Below are 13,414 nucleotides of genomic sequence, written 5' to 3'. Positions count from 1 at the left end.
GGACGGCCCTTGGACCTTGTGGCTCCCTCCTGGGCTGGTACTCCTCCTCCTCCTCCTCATGGTCCTCCTGCTCGTCCTCCTGAGGTGGTGGTCCAACGCGAGGTGGCAGTGCCTGAGTCCTGCGGATAACCAGGTTGTGCAGCATACAGCAAACGACGACGAACTGGGAGACTCTATCCGGCGAATACTGTAGAGATCCGCCGGAACGATCCAGGCAGCGGAACCGTTGCTTGAGGACGCCAATCGTTTGCTCTATGATGTTCCTTGTGGCTTGATGGCTTTCGTTGTATGCCTCCTCCGCAGGGGTCCTGGGCGCGCGGAGCGGGGTCATGAGCCATGTACACAAAGGGTAGCCCTTGTCCCCAATAAGCCATCCCCTTGGTGGAGGCTGTGCCTGGAACATGTCAGCCACAGTAGTCTGGCGCAGGATAAATGCATCGTGGCTGCTTCCTGGAAAGCGGGCATTGACAGCTAGGATGCGCTGCCTGTGGTCACACACCAGCTGTACATTGAGGGAATGGTAGCCCTTCCGGTTGCGGTAATCCTTGGCATTGTCGATAGGTGCCCGCATAGCCACGTGCGTGCAGTCAGTGGCGCCCTGCACCATGGGGAAGTCGGCGATCCTGGCAAATCCGACTGCACGCTGCTCCTGCCTCTATAGGGTCATGGGGAAGGAGATGAATTGGTGTCTCCTTGCGAAAAGGGCATCGGTGACCTGCCGGATGCAGCGATGCACGGCGAACTGGGAGATGTTCGCTATGTCCCCAGCAGCGGCTTGGAAGGAGCCGCTTGCATAAAAGTTCAGAGCCACCGTGACCTTCACTTCCACCGACAGAGACGTCCTGCACATCAGCTGTGGACGCAGATCTCTGTGAAGCAGCTGGCAGATCTCTGCAACCACCTCCCTTCTGAAGCACAGCCTCTTAACACAATGCGCGGCAGTCATGGTGAGATAGGACACCTGCTGCCGGTATTCCCTGAGTGGGTAAGGCCTACGTTGCCGACGCCTGATGGCCCCTCTGCGTCTAGGCATGGCTGGCCCTCTCACACAGCGTCTGCGAGCCCTTCGCACATAATGCTGGAACTGAGGGTTGGAACCCCATGCAGCCCCCATAATAAACTTGCAAACAGTGAAATCACAATGAGTCTAATTTCCAAGCTCTGGCCAGAAGCCAAAAATACCTCTCCTATGTTGTCCCAAATCAGTAAGGTCTGTTCCTTGGTCTCTGTCCAGAAATCCAAAGCACTAAAGTCATGGCAGCAAAATGGCTGGCCTTTATAGTTCAGTCTAAGTGCCCTTTAATTAGCGCTCCCCGAGGCCCGCAGGGCCTCTGCTGCGTTCCAGTTCACAGTTCTTAACAGCGCCACGCCCACATTGGGCGGGCGCCACTGAATTTCCGGTTTGGGGCGCACAAACAGCGTTGCACGACGAAATGACGTCATAAGCTGCGCGCGCAGCTGAGCGGGCACAAACACTTTGCGCCGGCGCTAAATGTCAACTGAAGTTGGGCGTAGGCGCAGTTCGGACTGCGCCCGGGCGCTAAGTGCCTAGCGCTGGAAATCTACCCCTCTTAAGGCGTTAATGGCTGGCGAATGCTACTGAATTTCTAGGCCCTTATGTTTAAAGTACTTTATTTACATTAAGTAAATACCTCCTGGGTCTACTATCTAATTTGGAGATGCAATCTATATTAAACAAAATTGGCTTCGGATTGGGCCTTCAAACATTTTTTGAAGCCATTCTTCTGCCAATCAAGTCCCAGAAGTCTAAAGATTGATATGACCAGTTATTAATGCACATACCTGCACTAATTATACAAATAATCCAATTTATAAAACAAGCTTGCATCAGTGCTGTACAGCACTTACTGTATACAAATAAATGTTTTACAATAAATGACTGCATGTAAATATTATTAAAAATTTGATTAGGTGACAAATATAAGAGATAAACAGCATTCAAACAGATCCAGGCAATGCAGATTTTTAATGCTGATAAATATATTTTGGTGAAATTGGACAAAACCAAATCCCACCATGTCAATCAAGAAGTACTGTTTCCCCTAATAGAAATACTTTATTTTTTATATAAAGTAGCACAACACCTGCTTACAGTTGTATGTCTTTCCATAAATAGATTACAAATATATGAACAGTAATCTTCCTACACAAACTTAAAAGGATTGAAAAATATATTACTATAAAATAAAGCAAGTCTTTTACAATTTTTGTATCTTACATGATTTCCTAAGTACCCCAGTTATGTTTTTGATTTTAAAAATATGCTCCCAGTAAAAAAAATATTTCATTGATTCATATTTATTTAATAAAATTCAGTACATAAATGTAATTATATATTACCAGTAATAGTTATAACTTGCTCTTGACATCTAAAAGATGTGGCTTAGAATTCTTTAACAAGTTGATAAAAGAAAAATCACCAGTTGAGTAGAATATACTAAATATATAAAGAAAAGTGCTTTATAACATGTACTGTACACTGTGCTTTATAACACTGACAATTCAATGTGATATAAAATCAACAATTTGTTTTATTAAGCTCATTTATTTAAAAAATCTATCAATGGTGTTTGTGGAACTATTACATCTCGCTTTCTTGGCTGTTGGCTGCTGGGCTGTGGATCCAGTCCTGAAAGCAATTTAAAAAAGAAAATATTCAATATATACTTACAAACAAAACAGTGAGAGTTAAGTGCAGCAGACTCCTCAAACACAGGTTATGTTTATGTTATGTTAGGATTTCTGTACACGGTTGAATGGAATGGAAGAGTGAACCCCTTGATGTTTTCTTCTTAGCATCTAGTTTGAGAGTAGTACTAGAAGAGGAATAATCCCCTCAGGCAGGGATTGGTGTAGGATGGAGGTGGAGGAAAGAAAACAGCCAAGTCTGCACTTGTGTCACATAATGCATGGATCAGCAAGAGCCTGTATCTACAATTCTTCATACAGCAAATTTCTAACCTTGCCCATGTTCAGGTAGATGTAAAGCATGAAATCAGATGTTTGCTGACAGAGAGTTAAGCTCAGGGGCTTGCACATCATCCAGTGACCAGAGAGCAAGAGAAAAAACAGATTTATATTGTGCTAGTGCCACTGACTTGTGATGTATGGGTCTCGCTTAATCAGCAAAGATAAACTTGCCAGATTTTGTAAAAACGGGTCTTCCCAGCTACCAGCCTTTACAAATCAGGCAAGTTCATCTTTGGTGTTGTTGCCAACTAAGACCCACATGGCACTTTTCAGGCTTCCTCCCAGCATTCAATCTCATATTCATAGGAAAAAAAGGCAGTTTCCATAAGAATACTCACATCTCTGATGACCTGAAATTTGCAACTAACAATACTATTTCCTCACTATTATGCACCAGACACTACATGGACTTCTTACCAAATTCTCCTATCCATTTCAAAAGGTGGTGAATATCACTTTGCCCCATCATATATCTCAGGCTCTTGAGATAATCAGACAGAAGCAGAAAATGAAGAAAGTAACTCATTACAATATTTGACTTAAGCAGTACTTTCGTTGTCCCAAAAAATACAAGACCCATAGGGAAGTAGTGAAAAACTAGCAAAGAACGCACATCTTTTCCATGGATAAAAACTACAGAAAATACACTCAGCCCACTTCCAAAAATATTTCAAAACAAACTCACAGGGTTGGATTAATACAGATTCTGCTGAGCCTTTCGTTCAGTAAATATGACTAAAATGTATAAATAATGCAATGTAAAGGCAGATGCAATATTAACCTAGATTAAAAATAAAAACAGAAAATGGTGGAAATACTGAGCAGGTCAGGCAGGATCTGTGGTGAGAGAAACAAAGTTAACATTACAGGTCAATGACCTTTCATCGGTCATCGACCTGAAACATTAACTTTGTTTCTCTCCACAGATGCTGCCTTACCTGCTCAGTATTTCCACCATTTTCTGTTTAATTTCAGATTTCCAGCATCCATAGTAATTTGCTTTTGTATTAACCTAGATTATCTCACCTTTTTGTTCGAACAATTGAATTTGAAGACTGTTTTCCAAATCCTGACAGACCTATCAATCAAAAAATACACATTAACCTTATTCATCCCCACACGGATTAAATAATTCCTATGAATTACTCAACGTACTATTCAAATACTGCACTTATCTAGAAATTATTTTTTACAATAGTTAGTTAAGATTTTCTTTTGGGGGGGGTGAAATTTTAGTGCTCATGCAGTTGAAGGGATATCAGTGCAGGGAGTGTAATACTTTGCTACATTATGATCCAGTATTAGCAAAACACACCTCTAAGTCAGGAATAACAAGAAGCACAGTAAAGTTCCCTGAGCTCCATCCAAAAGAAAAATCAATCAATTGTGTTTTTCAAGCTGTTATATCTTGCTTTCATTTGTTCTTGGGATTTGGGCAACACTTAAAAGTATTTATTGCTTATCCCTGATAGCATTAAGAGTCATTGTGGGACTGGAGTCACATGGAGGCCAGACCAGATAAGGGTGGCAGGTACCTTTCTCTAAAGGACATAAGTGAGCCAGTTAGGTTTTTTACAACAATCCAGTAGATTTCATGCTAGTACCATAACCACTAGGTCACCAGACCCTCTTTGCCAGTTGCTAAGCTGGGCCAGTCTTGAAGCAATGTAAAACAAATAAAAACTCAGGAGAGCAATCTTCACTGCAATAATGTAAATTTCTCACACCAGCTAACCTTATGATCTCTCTAACTGAGATTTCCAAGTTAGTGCAGATGTGTGCTGAATCACATGTAGTTTTTTCCCTAAGGGCCCACATCCACGGGAACGATTAATCTGCTCAAACTCATTTCATAGAGGACCCTTACAGTGTGAAAGTCTGGTACAGTAAAGAGTAGTTTTCATTCCATCAATGCGCACTCGGTTGGAACCTAGGCCTCGAGGTGAAAGGGTAGTGAGCTAACCCACTGCACCACTTAGTATTCCACAATTCAGTTTTCATTGTGAAGGAGTGAGGTAAGCATCACTTCATGCAGTAAATTTGCTGGTAGTCCTGAGCATCCGACTTTGGATTCTTGCACTCATTTAGAAAAAAATATTTACAAAATTTTTAGACGGCATCAGAAATGATAACTTACTTGACTACCTCCTGCTCAAACTGCTTTGCAAATACCTTCCATTCTACAGCACAGGAGAAAGTTTTGAGAAGCTGCTCTTATTATGGAGCTCTGTACTATCTTAACACCACAGCACACAAGGAGTATTAGGAACAAGCATTAGGCCCAACAAGCACATCGCTGGGTGTTCGAAAGGCCTCATTATTATTATACAGTACTGCCATTTTTACAAAGTTCCCTGATCTGCAAAAATATTTCCTCACCATTTTTTAGCCTCTTCAGGTAATTTATAACCAGCTTCATTTCTTTACTGTCACTGACCTAAATCCACATTCTCTCAGTTTTCAATATTATGCCATAGATTAGAGACAAATAGGTATAATTTATGCAACATGTGCCCTTCTGAGGCACTAGACAGTTATCACATCTTCCCCCTCACCCCCCACAGCACATTTTAAAATTATCCCAGCCCCCACACAAACAATGGGCATCAACCAACACCCTAGGGAGGAAGCAGACAACTTGCACCCAGGTTGTTCTTACTGCCTCTAGGAAATGCTGAATAGTAACCCAATAGGCTGGTCATACTATTTTTCCTCCCTCAAGTCAACCACTTCACTTAGTAGCTCACTTTGACAACACACCCAGAACCAGGAACGTTTTGAGAACTGCATGCAAATGCACAAACTACAGCTCTGTTTTACCACCATTTGTTCTCAATGAAAATGATTCAGCTTTGACAGCTATTGCAATTTGATGCTAACCTACTGAACAAGTGTATAAACATACCACCTGGTGCGGTACAGAGCCATACAGTAGAAATATAACAGCTTCAATCCCTGATCTGTGCTGAGTTAGTTGATCTCCATCAACACAGTGAAGGGAATTATAATTGATCTTAGTGCCCCGGGAGGGGGATGAACAGCCAAGACAACCAATCCTGCCTCCTATCTACTGACCTCTGCTGGAGCACGAACAAATGTGTGGGTGTCAGTTAAAGATAGGATTGGGTTGGCTGTGCTTCCCGCACCATCCCCTCCATGGCCCATTTGGATTATTGGATGCCACCACATCCCAGCATGAGTTGGCGCCTTTAGAAGGAGAGAGAATAAATCTCCTCTGAAAACACTCTAAATTAACAAGCAATACTAAAACTGGTCTCTTGGAAATATGATTGCTCACCTATTCCATTTGAAATGCAGTCTGTGGTAACTGGCTGTGCTGGTCTTTCAGTAAGCTCCATAATAACCCCTTGATTTAGACAGATATCAACATGCCTGTTGAACAATGACAGATCAGTTGTTTCTTGCTTAATGTTGCAAATTGGACAAACCAGGCCAGTCAGTTCTTCTAGCTGGGAAGAGGGCCTTTCCTGTGATGATCTGGTATGTCTCATTACCTGGTCTGACTGTTGCTGCACACAATGAGTTCTCTGTATTAACTGGTTAAGTTGTGCGAATGAGGGCGGATCTAACATGTTAGCACTAGAGTTTTGTTGATCAAATCGCTTCTCTTCTTGTGTTGTATTAGTAGATTTACCAGATAATTTAGTGCACAACAATTTGCTGTGGTCTGAAATTTCCTCTTGCAACATATTTTTATCCTTATTGCGTTCCATGGTTTTTGCTGTACTGTTAGGGAGTTGCATATGATCTTTAAGTGTCTCTTTAAGGTGAGTCTGGTCACCAGATTGCTCAATAGGGCATGTGCTGTTTTTGACTGAAGATTCCTCATTAAAGCTGCTATTTTCAGCTTCTCCAACTGTAATGTTTGGATAAATTTCTGAGGGCCTCTCCTTATATCTCATTCCTTTCTGTTCATTATTTAACTGATCACTTTTTAGATTTATTATTTTTTTATTTTTCAAATCATTGTCCAAGCCAAATGTTTCCTTTATATTTACATAACTTGTTTTTGAAATATTTGGTTCGTCTAATATCTCTGTAACTTGAGGAGACGTGGTTACACATAGGCACTCATCAATTTGCTCATTAAATTCCTCTAAAGTTGGTATGCCCTGCCTTTTGAAGCATCTTGGACAATTACTGGTAACCTTTAATTCTGGGGTCAGGCCACTGCCCTTGGGCTGTATTTCATCCACAGTGCCTGCTGGGATAGTTGCGGCAGGTTTGCACTTTTCTTGTTGCTTGTTTGCAAGAACCTGGTTAAAAAAGGACTGCGGATTGTTTTGTTGCCGCTTTTTATTGAAGAAACTTTCCCTTTTGGATGTTTCTGGAAGTTCTGTTTGGTTCTTGGCATTTATGCTGTCAGACTCAGGGGTGCAAGTGGTGCTCTCAGATTGTCCAGTATGGAAAAACTTGATGATGCTTTTCTGGTGAGATTTTTTCTCCTCTTGATGGACAAAGCCAGACACCCGCACACCTGTACAGGAGAAACACAAGGGAGAAATAATAACCCATTAATTTGCACAATAGTGGCAGTTCACTAAATTTAAATGGTCACCATGGGAATCAAAAGAGAGAAAGGTTCAAAGATAAAAGATCTTTTAGGTGCACATAAAAGGCTCACAAATGTCTTATGTGCTGATTACAAAGTATATAAAATAGAATATATTTGATAAAATATCAACTGCAGTGTGATGGCACAGCATATTGGGTTCACCGTTTGTTCCAGATCCAAGCCAAGATGTCTGGGAACCTCCAAGAGACCAACCACTTCCAGACGGGGAACAAAACAGTGAGGGAGCCAAATCAAACCACCCTGAAGCTGATGCCTCAAGAATAAGGCTGCTGCTCACCCTCTCAATCAGTGAATAACTCATGGAATCAGAAGACCCAACAGAAGGGTGAAAGAATACAAAATTTGCCAAATAAGTTTTTAAAAATTCAAAAACTAGGTTATCATTACCTTTCAGTTATGTTTGCGAAGTCATAGAGGCCTCATTGTTTTCTACAAAGAAAAATTCAAAAGGAGTTCTGCTATTCCTTCCACCCTTCACAGGAGCTATCATCTAGACAACATTTTTATGTAATTTGGTTCTTAAAAACAGAGCAAACCTTCTTGCTTTTTCATGAATTCATTTAGCGAAGAGACACACACAGGTTTCCTGCTGTGGCCTATACTGTTTTTGCAATTAGTACAACAGAACTGGGTAAATGGCAGGCTCTGTTTCTTTTGTCCTGCTCATCATTATTATTATCTCTTTCCTGTCTTGTTCTGGTTGTGCTCTTCGCGTTTTGATGATGAGTTTCACCCAATATGTCTTTTCTCTTTGCAGATGCTGACTGACCTGTTTTATATTTCCAATATTTTCTGTATTTATTTGCAGCATTTTAAGTTTTTCCTTTTTATTTGTACTGTGGCCCTTTGACATTTTAATGCAGCAAAACTGTGCACCCTGTAGGATTTACAGACAGGTTGTTTTAATGTTTTTCTCCCATTTATTGCCAATGCACAACTCCCTGCATATTTTTATACCCTCTCATTATAGGGGAGCAACTTATGCATGGAATTGTATGGTACCCAATATAAAAGGCAAAGGGATTTATACTGTTGACAGTCTACTTTTGTCATCTCTGGAAAGTGTACAAAAGGTCAGTCTTGTCAGGATTAATGATGAGTTGTTATAGAACTAAAATATTAATTTAATACTGTGCATCTTTATTCACAAATTCCTACTGCACATTACCCATAAGTCTCAGTCTCAGTGGCCGTGGATGCACGCTGTTAATCTCAGTCTTTAGTAACTCATAGGCAACAGCAAAAATCTCCTCTTCTTTGGAAACCGCTGATGGAACTGTGCAGGCCCTTGTCTTCACTTCGAAGTTTACATTCTTCAATTTCAGAGTAACTGTCTTTCCCTAAGATTTTAAAAGAAGAACTCTTTACAAACTGAATATTCCTTGAAACTCCTCCCCACAATTAGCATAGACTTTATGTATCATTATTTTTGTGAATTACACTATAGCCCTTTTAAACTATATTGTGTTAACAAGATAAAACTTCAAATACATTTTGGTCAGTAGAAAGAGAGAAAACTACAAAGGACAAAGCTGTACCTTTAGTCCTTCCTTGTGGAGATCTTCCTCAAGATCATGACAAAGATCACGGCATAAGCTGTACTGCTCTGCTGCTTTACTGATTTCACCAAATGTCCTAAAATTCAAAAATAAATACTGCATCATACACGGTTTCTAAAGTCAGAATGGAGATACTGTAGCTTGATAACACTGGATGCCTTAACACGATGACTTTTAAAAAATTATCTCTCAAAATACAATTTACACACATCTGTAGAATATATAATACAAAATCTATTGTGCTGCTACACATTAAAGAACTCCATTAATTGCTGATGGCAACGCTACTGCTGTAAATGTCTTCCTAATTTGGTTTGGCAACTGTTAAGCGTGCTGATGGGTTTCTGCACACGTCTGACACCATTAATGGTGCGCTTTGCACTGGAACTGTTCTCTTTCCTTTCAACTCTGCCTTTATAAAAAAAAAAACTCCTCAAAAAGCAAACCTTTGATCCTCCATGGTCTACTACAACAACCACTTTGCTTTCTTCTTGAAGATCCTTGCATGAATTTCACCACACAGCTCCATGCACATCTCTGCCACAAGATTGTTCAAATCCTTCAGTCCAACACTGACGCCATCCAGGACAGTTATCTAAACCATCCTATTTTATTGTGATTAATCAATCCTCTGTCTCCTCCTTAATGTCTCCTTGACATTCGACCACTCCACCGTCTTTTAGCACCTGTTCTCCAAAGTTCACTGCAGTGTCTGGCTACTTAATCAACATTAAGTCCTGGAAAAGCCAGAATTTCTTCCAACCAAACATGGGCAAAACCGAAGCAATCCCAGCCAGTACCCATGAAAATCTCTGTACCTTTGCTCACAATTCTGTCCTACCCAGCTCAATAAAAGTACACTACCCAAGTGTCTTGTTCATCCCTGAGCTGAGTTGTAAACTTCAAGTCATAACCAATGCCAAGCCCACTTAATCCACTTCTTCAACATTGCCCACTTCCAACCTTACCTCACCTCCCCTGCCACTGAAACTGCTTTCTTCAAGGCTTTTCTTGCTGGTCTCCCAAGCTCCAATCTACACAAGGTCCAACTCATCCAAAACTCTGTCGCCCGCTGTACTGTCCCATCTGCCCATCAACCAGTTCCTTGTCCTCCACCAGTGGCTCTTCATCCCCAAAGCACTAAATTCAAAATATTTATCTTCATTTACAAATTCCTACATGGCCCTACTTCCTCAATCTCTTCCAGCCCTATATCCCAGCTAGTGCCCCTCATGATGGCATCCGCCTCCCTCTGCTGCACTATTGGTTGCAAAGCCTTCAACCATCTCAGTCCAACTCTTTGGAGTTCGCTTTCTAAATTCTATGCCTTGTTAGTTCTCACCCTGCCTTTTAAGGCCACCTCAAAACCTCTCATAAGAGCATAAGAAATAGGAGTAGGCCACTCGGCCCTTCAAGCCTGCTTCGCCATGGCTGATGTTCTACCTCAACTCCACCTTCCCGCACTATCCCCATGTTCCTTGATTCCTTTAATATCCAAAAATCTATCGATCTCAATCTTGAATATACTCAACGACTGAGCAGCCACAGCCCTCTGGGGTAGAGAATTCCAAAGATTCACAAACCTTTGAGTAAATAAATTTCTCCTCATCTCAGTCCTTATTCTGAGACTGTGACCCCTAGTTCTAGACTCCCCAGCCAGGGGAAACATCCTCCCAGCATCTACCCTGTCAGGCCCTGTAAGAATTTTATATGTTTCAATGAGATCGCCTCTCATTCTTCTAAATTCTAGGGAATATAGGCCCAGTCTCATCAATCTCTCCTCATAGGTCAATCCCCATCCCAGGAATTAGTCTGGTGAACCTTCGTTGCACTCCGTCTAAGGCAAGTATATCCCCAGGCCTGGATGAAATGTATCCCAGGCTGTTAAGCGAAGCAAAAGAGGAAATAGCAGAGGCCCTGACCATCATTTTTCAATCCTCTCTGACTTCAGGTGTGGTGCCGGAGGACTGGAGGATGGCTAATGTGGTACCCTTGCTTAAAAAGGGAGAAAAGGATAGACCGAGTAATTACAGGCCAGTCAGCCTAACCTCAGTGGTGGGAAAATTATTGGAAAGAATTCTGAAGGACAGGATAAATCTTCATTTAGAAAGACACGGATTAATCAAGGATAGTCAGCACGGATTTGTTAAGGGAAGGTCGTGTCTGACAAACTTGATTGAATTTTTTGAGGAGGTAACAAGGAGGGTAGATGAGGGTAGTGCATTTGATGTAGTGTATATGGACTTTAGCAAAGCTTTTGATAAGGTTCCACATGGCAGACTGGTCACGAAGTTAAAAGCCCACGGGATCCAGGGCAAAGTGTCAAGTTGGATTCAAAACTGGCTCGGAGACAGGAAGCAGAAGGTAATGGTTGATGGGTGTTTTTGTGACTGTAAGGCCATTTCCAGTGGGGTTCCGCAGGGCTTAGTACTAGGTCCCTTGCTTTTTGTGGTATATATCAATGATCTAGACTTGAATATAGGGGGTATGATTAAGAAGTTTGCAGATGATACTAATATCGGCTGTGTGGTTGATACTGAAGAAGGAAGCTGTAGACTGCAGGAAGATATCAATAAATTGGTCAGGTGGGCAGAACAGTGGCAAATGGAATTCAATCCGGAGAAGTGTGAGGTAATGCATTTGGGGAGGGCTAACAAGGAAAGGAATACACATTAAATGGTAGGACACTGAGTAGTGTAGAGGAACAAAGGGACCTTGGAGTGCATGTCCACAGATCCCCGAATGTAGCAGGCCAGGTAGATAAGGTGGTTAGGAAGGCATATAGAATGCTTGCCTTTATTAGCCTTGGCACAGAATACAAGAGCAGGGGGGGTTATGCTTCAACTGTATAAAACACTAGTTAGGCCTCAGCTAGAGTACTGCGTGCAGTTCTGGTCACCACATCACAGGAAAGATGTGGTTGCACTAGAGAGGGTACAGAGGAGATTTACAAGGATGTTGCCGGGAGTAGAGAACCTTAGCTATGAGGAAAGGCTGGATAGGCTGGGTCTGTTTTCCTCGGAACAGAGGAGGCTGAGGGGAGACCTTATTGAGGTGTATAAAATTATGAGGGGCATAAAGTGGATAGAAAGGACCTATTTCCCTTAGCAGAGGGGTCAAAAACCAGGGGGCACAGATTTAACGTAATTGGGGGAAGGTTTAGAGGGGATTTGAGGGGAAATTTCTTCACCCAGAGGGTTGTGGGGGTCTGGAACTCACTGCCTGAAAGGGTGGTAGAGGCAGGAACCCTAACCACATTTAAAAAGTACTTGGATGTGCACTTGGGATGCTCTAACCTGCAGGGCTACGGACCAAGAGCTGGGAAGTGGGATTAGGCTGGATAGCTCTTTGTTGGCCGGCGCAGACACGATGGGCCGAAATGGCCTCCTTCCGTGCTGTAACTTTCTATGATTCTATGATTCCTTAAGTAAGGAGACCAAGACTGTACACAGTACTCCAGGTGTGGTCTCACCAAGGCCCTATATAATTGCAGTAAGACTTTATTGCTCTTATACTCCAATCCTTTTGTAATAAAGGCTAACATACCATTTGCTTTCCTAATTGCTTGCCGTACCTGCATGTTTACTTTCTGTGAATCATGTACAAGGACACCCAGGTCCCTTTGAATACCAACATTTCCCAGTCTCTCATCATTTAAAAATATATTCTGCTTTTCTATTTTTCCTACCAACATGATAACTTCACATTACTCCACATTATATTCGATCTGCCATGTTCTTGCCCACTCACGTAACCTGTCTATATCCATATGCAGCCTTTTTGCATCCTCCTCACAACTTACTTTCCATCGTCAGCAAACTTGGATACATTACACTCTGTCCCCTCATCTAAGTCATTGATATAGATTGTTAATAGCTGAGGCCCAAGCACTGATCCTTGCGGTACCCCACTAGTTACTGCCTGCCAAATCGAAAATAACCCGTTTATTCCTACTCTCTGTTTTCTATCCATTAACCAATCTTCAATCCATGCTAATATATTACTCCGAATTCCATGAGCCCTAATTTTGTGTAATAACAGCTTGTGTGGCACCTTACCGAATTCTTTCTGAAAATCAAATGCACTACATCCAGTGGTTTCCCGTTAGCTACCCTGCTAGTTACAACCTAAAAAAACTCTCTTAGTTTTGTCAAACACGATTTCCCTTTCATAAATCCATGTTGATTCTGCCCAATCATATTATGATTTTCTAAGTGTCCTGTTACCACGTCCCTAATAATAGATTCTAGCATTTTCCCTACTACTG

General features: G+C 41.8%; 1 protein-coding gene across 5 annotated transcripts in view; it reads right to left on the bottom strand.

The window, feature by feature from the left end:
- Positions 1 to 1,968: 1,968 nt before the first annotated feature.
- The window catches only part of polk (polymerase (DNA directed) kappa), a 117,107-nt gene continuing 105,661 nt past the window's right edge, over positions 1,969 to 13,414 (bottom strand). For 4 of the 5 annotated variants that reach the window (XM_085990572.1, XM_085990582.1, XM_085990595.1 and 1 more), the window contains 5 exons: positions 9,127 to 9,223; positions 8,757 to 8,928; positions 6,290 to 7,489; positions 4,018 to 4,069; positions 1,969 to 2,650 (listed from right to left, as the gene is read on the bottom strand). In XM_085990572.1, the coding sequence (XP_085846698.1) occupies positions 2,566 to 2,650; positions 4,018 to 4,069; positions 6,290 to 7,489; positions 8,757 to 8,928; positions 9,127 to 9,223 (1,606 nt within the window). In that variant the 3' untranslated portion in view covers positions 1,969 to 2,565. Of the gene's footprint in view, positions 2,651 to 4,017; positions 4,070 to 6,066; positions 6,199 to 6,289; positions 7,490 to 8,756; positions 8,929 to 9,126; positions 9,224 to 13,414 lie in introns of all 5 variants that reach the window. The other variant, XR_015078717.1, reaches the window with a different exon arrangement.

The sequence above is a fragment of the Somniosus microcephalus genome, chromosome 1 (assembly GCF_052327205.1).
Source record: "Somniosus microcephalus isolate GS21.2 chromosome 1, FLI_Smic_1.0, whole genome shotgun sequence".
Classification (NCBI taxonomy): domain Eukaryota; kingdom Metazoa; phylum Chordata; class Chondrichthyes; order Squaliformes; family Somniosidae; genus Somniosus; species Somniosus microcephalus.
The sequence above is the reverse complement of the archived record's forward strand: the minus strand, read 5'-3'. Positions and strand labels throughout refer to the sequence as shown.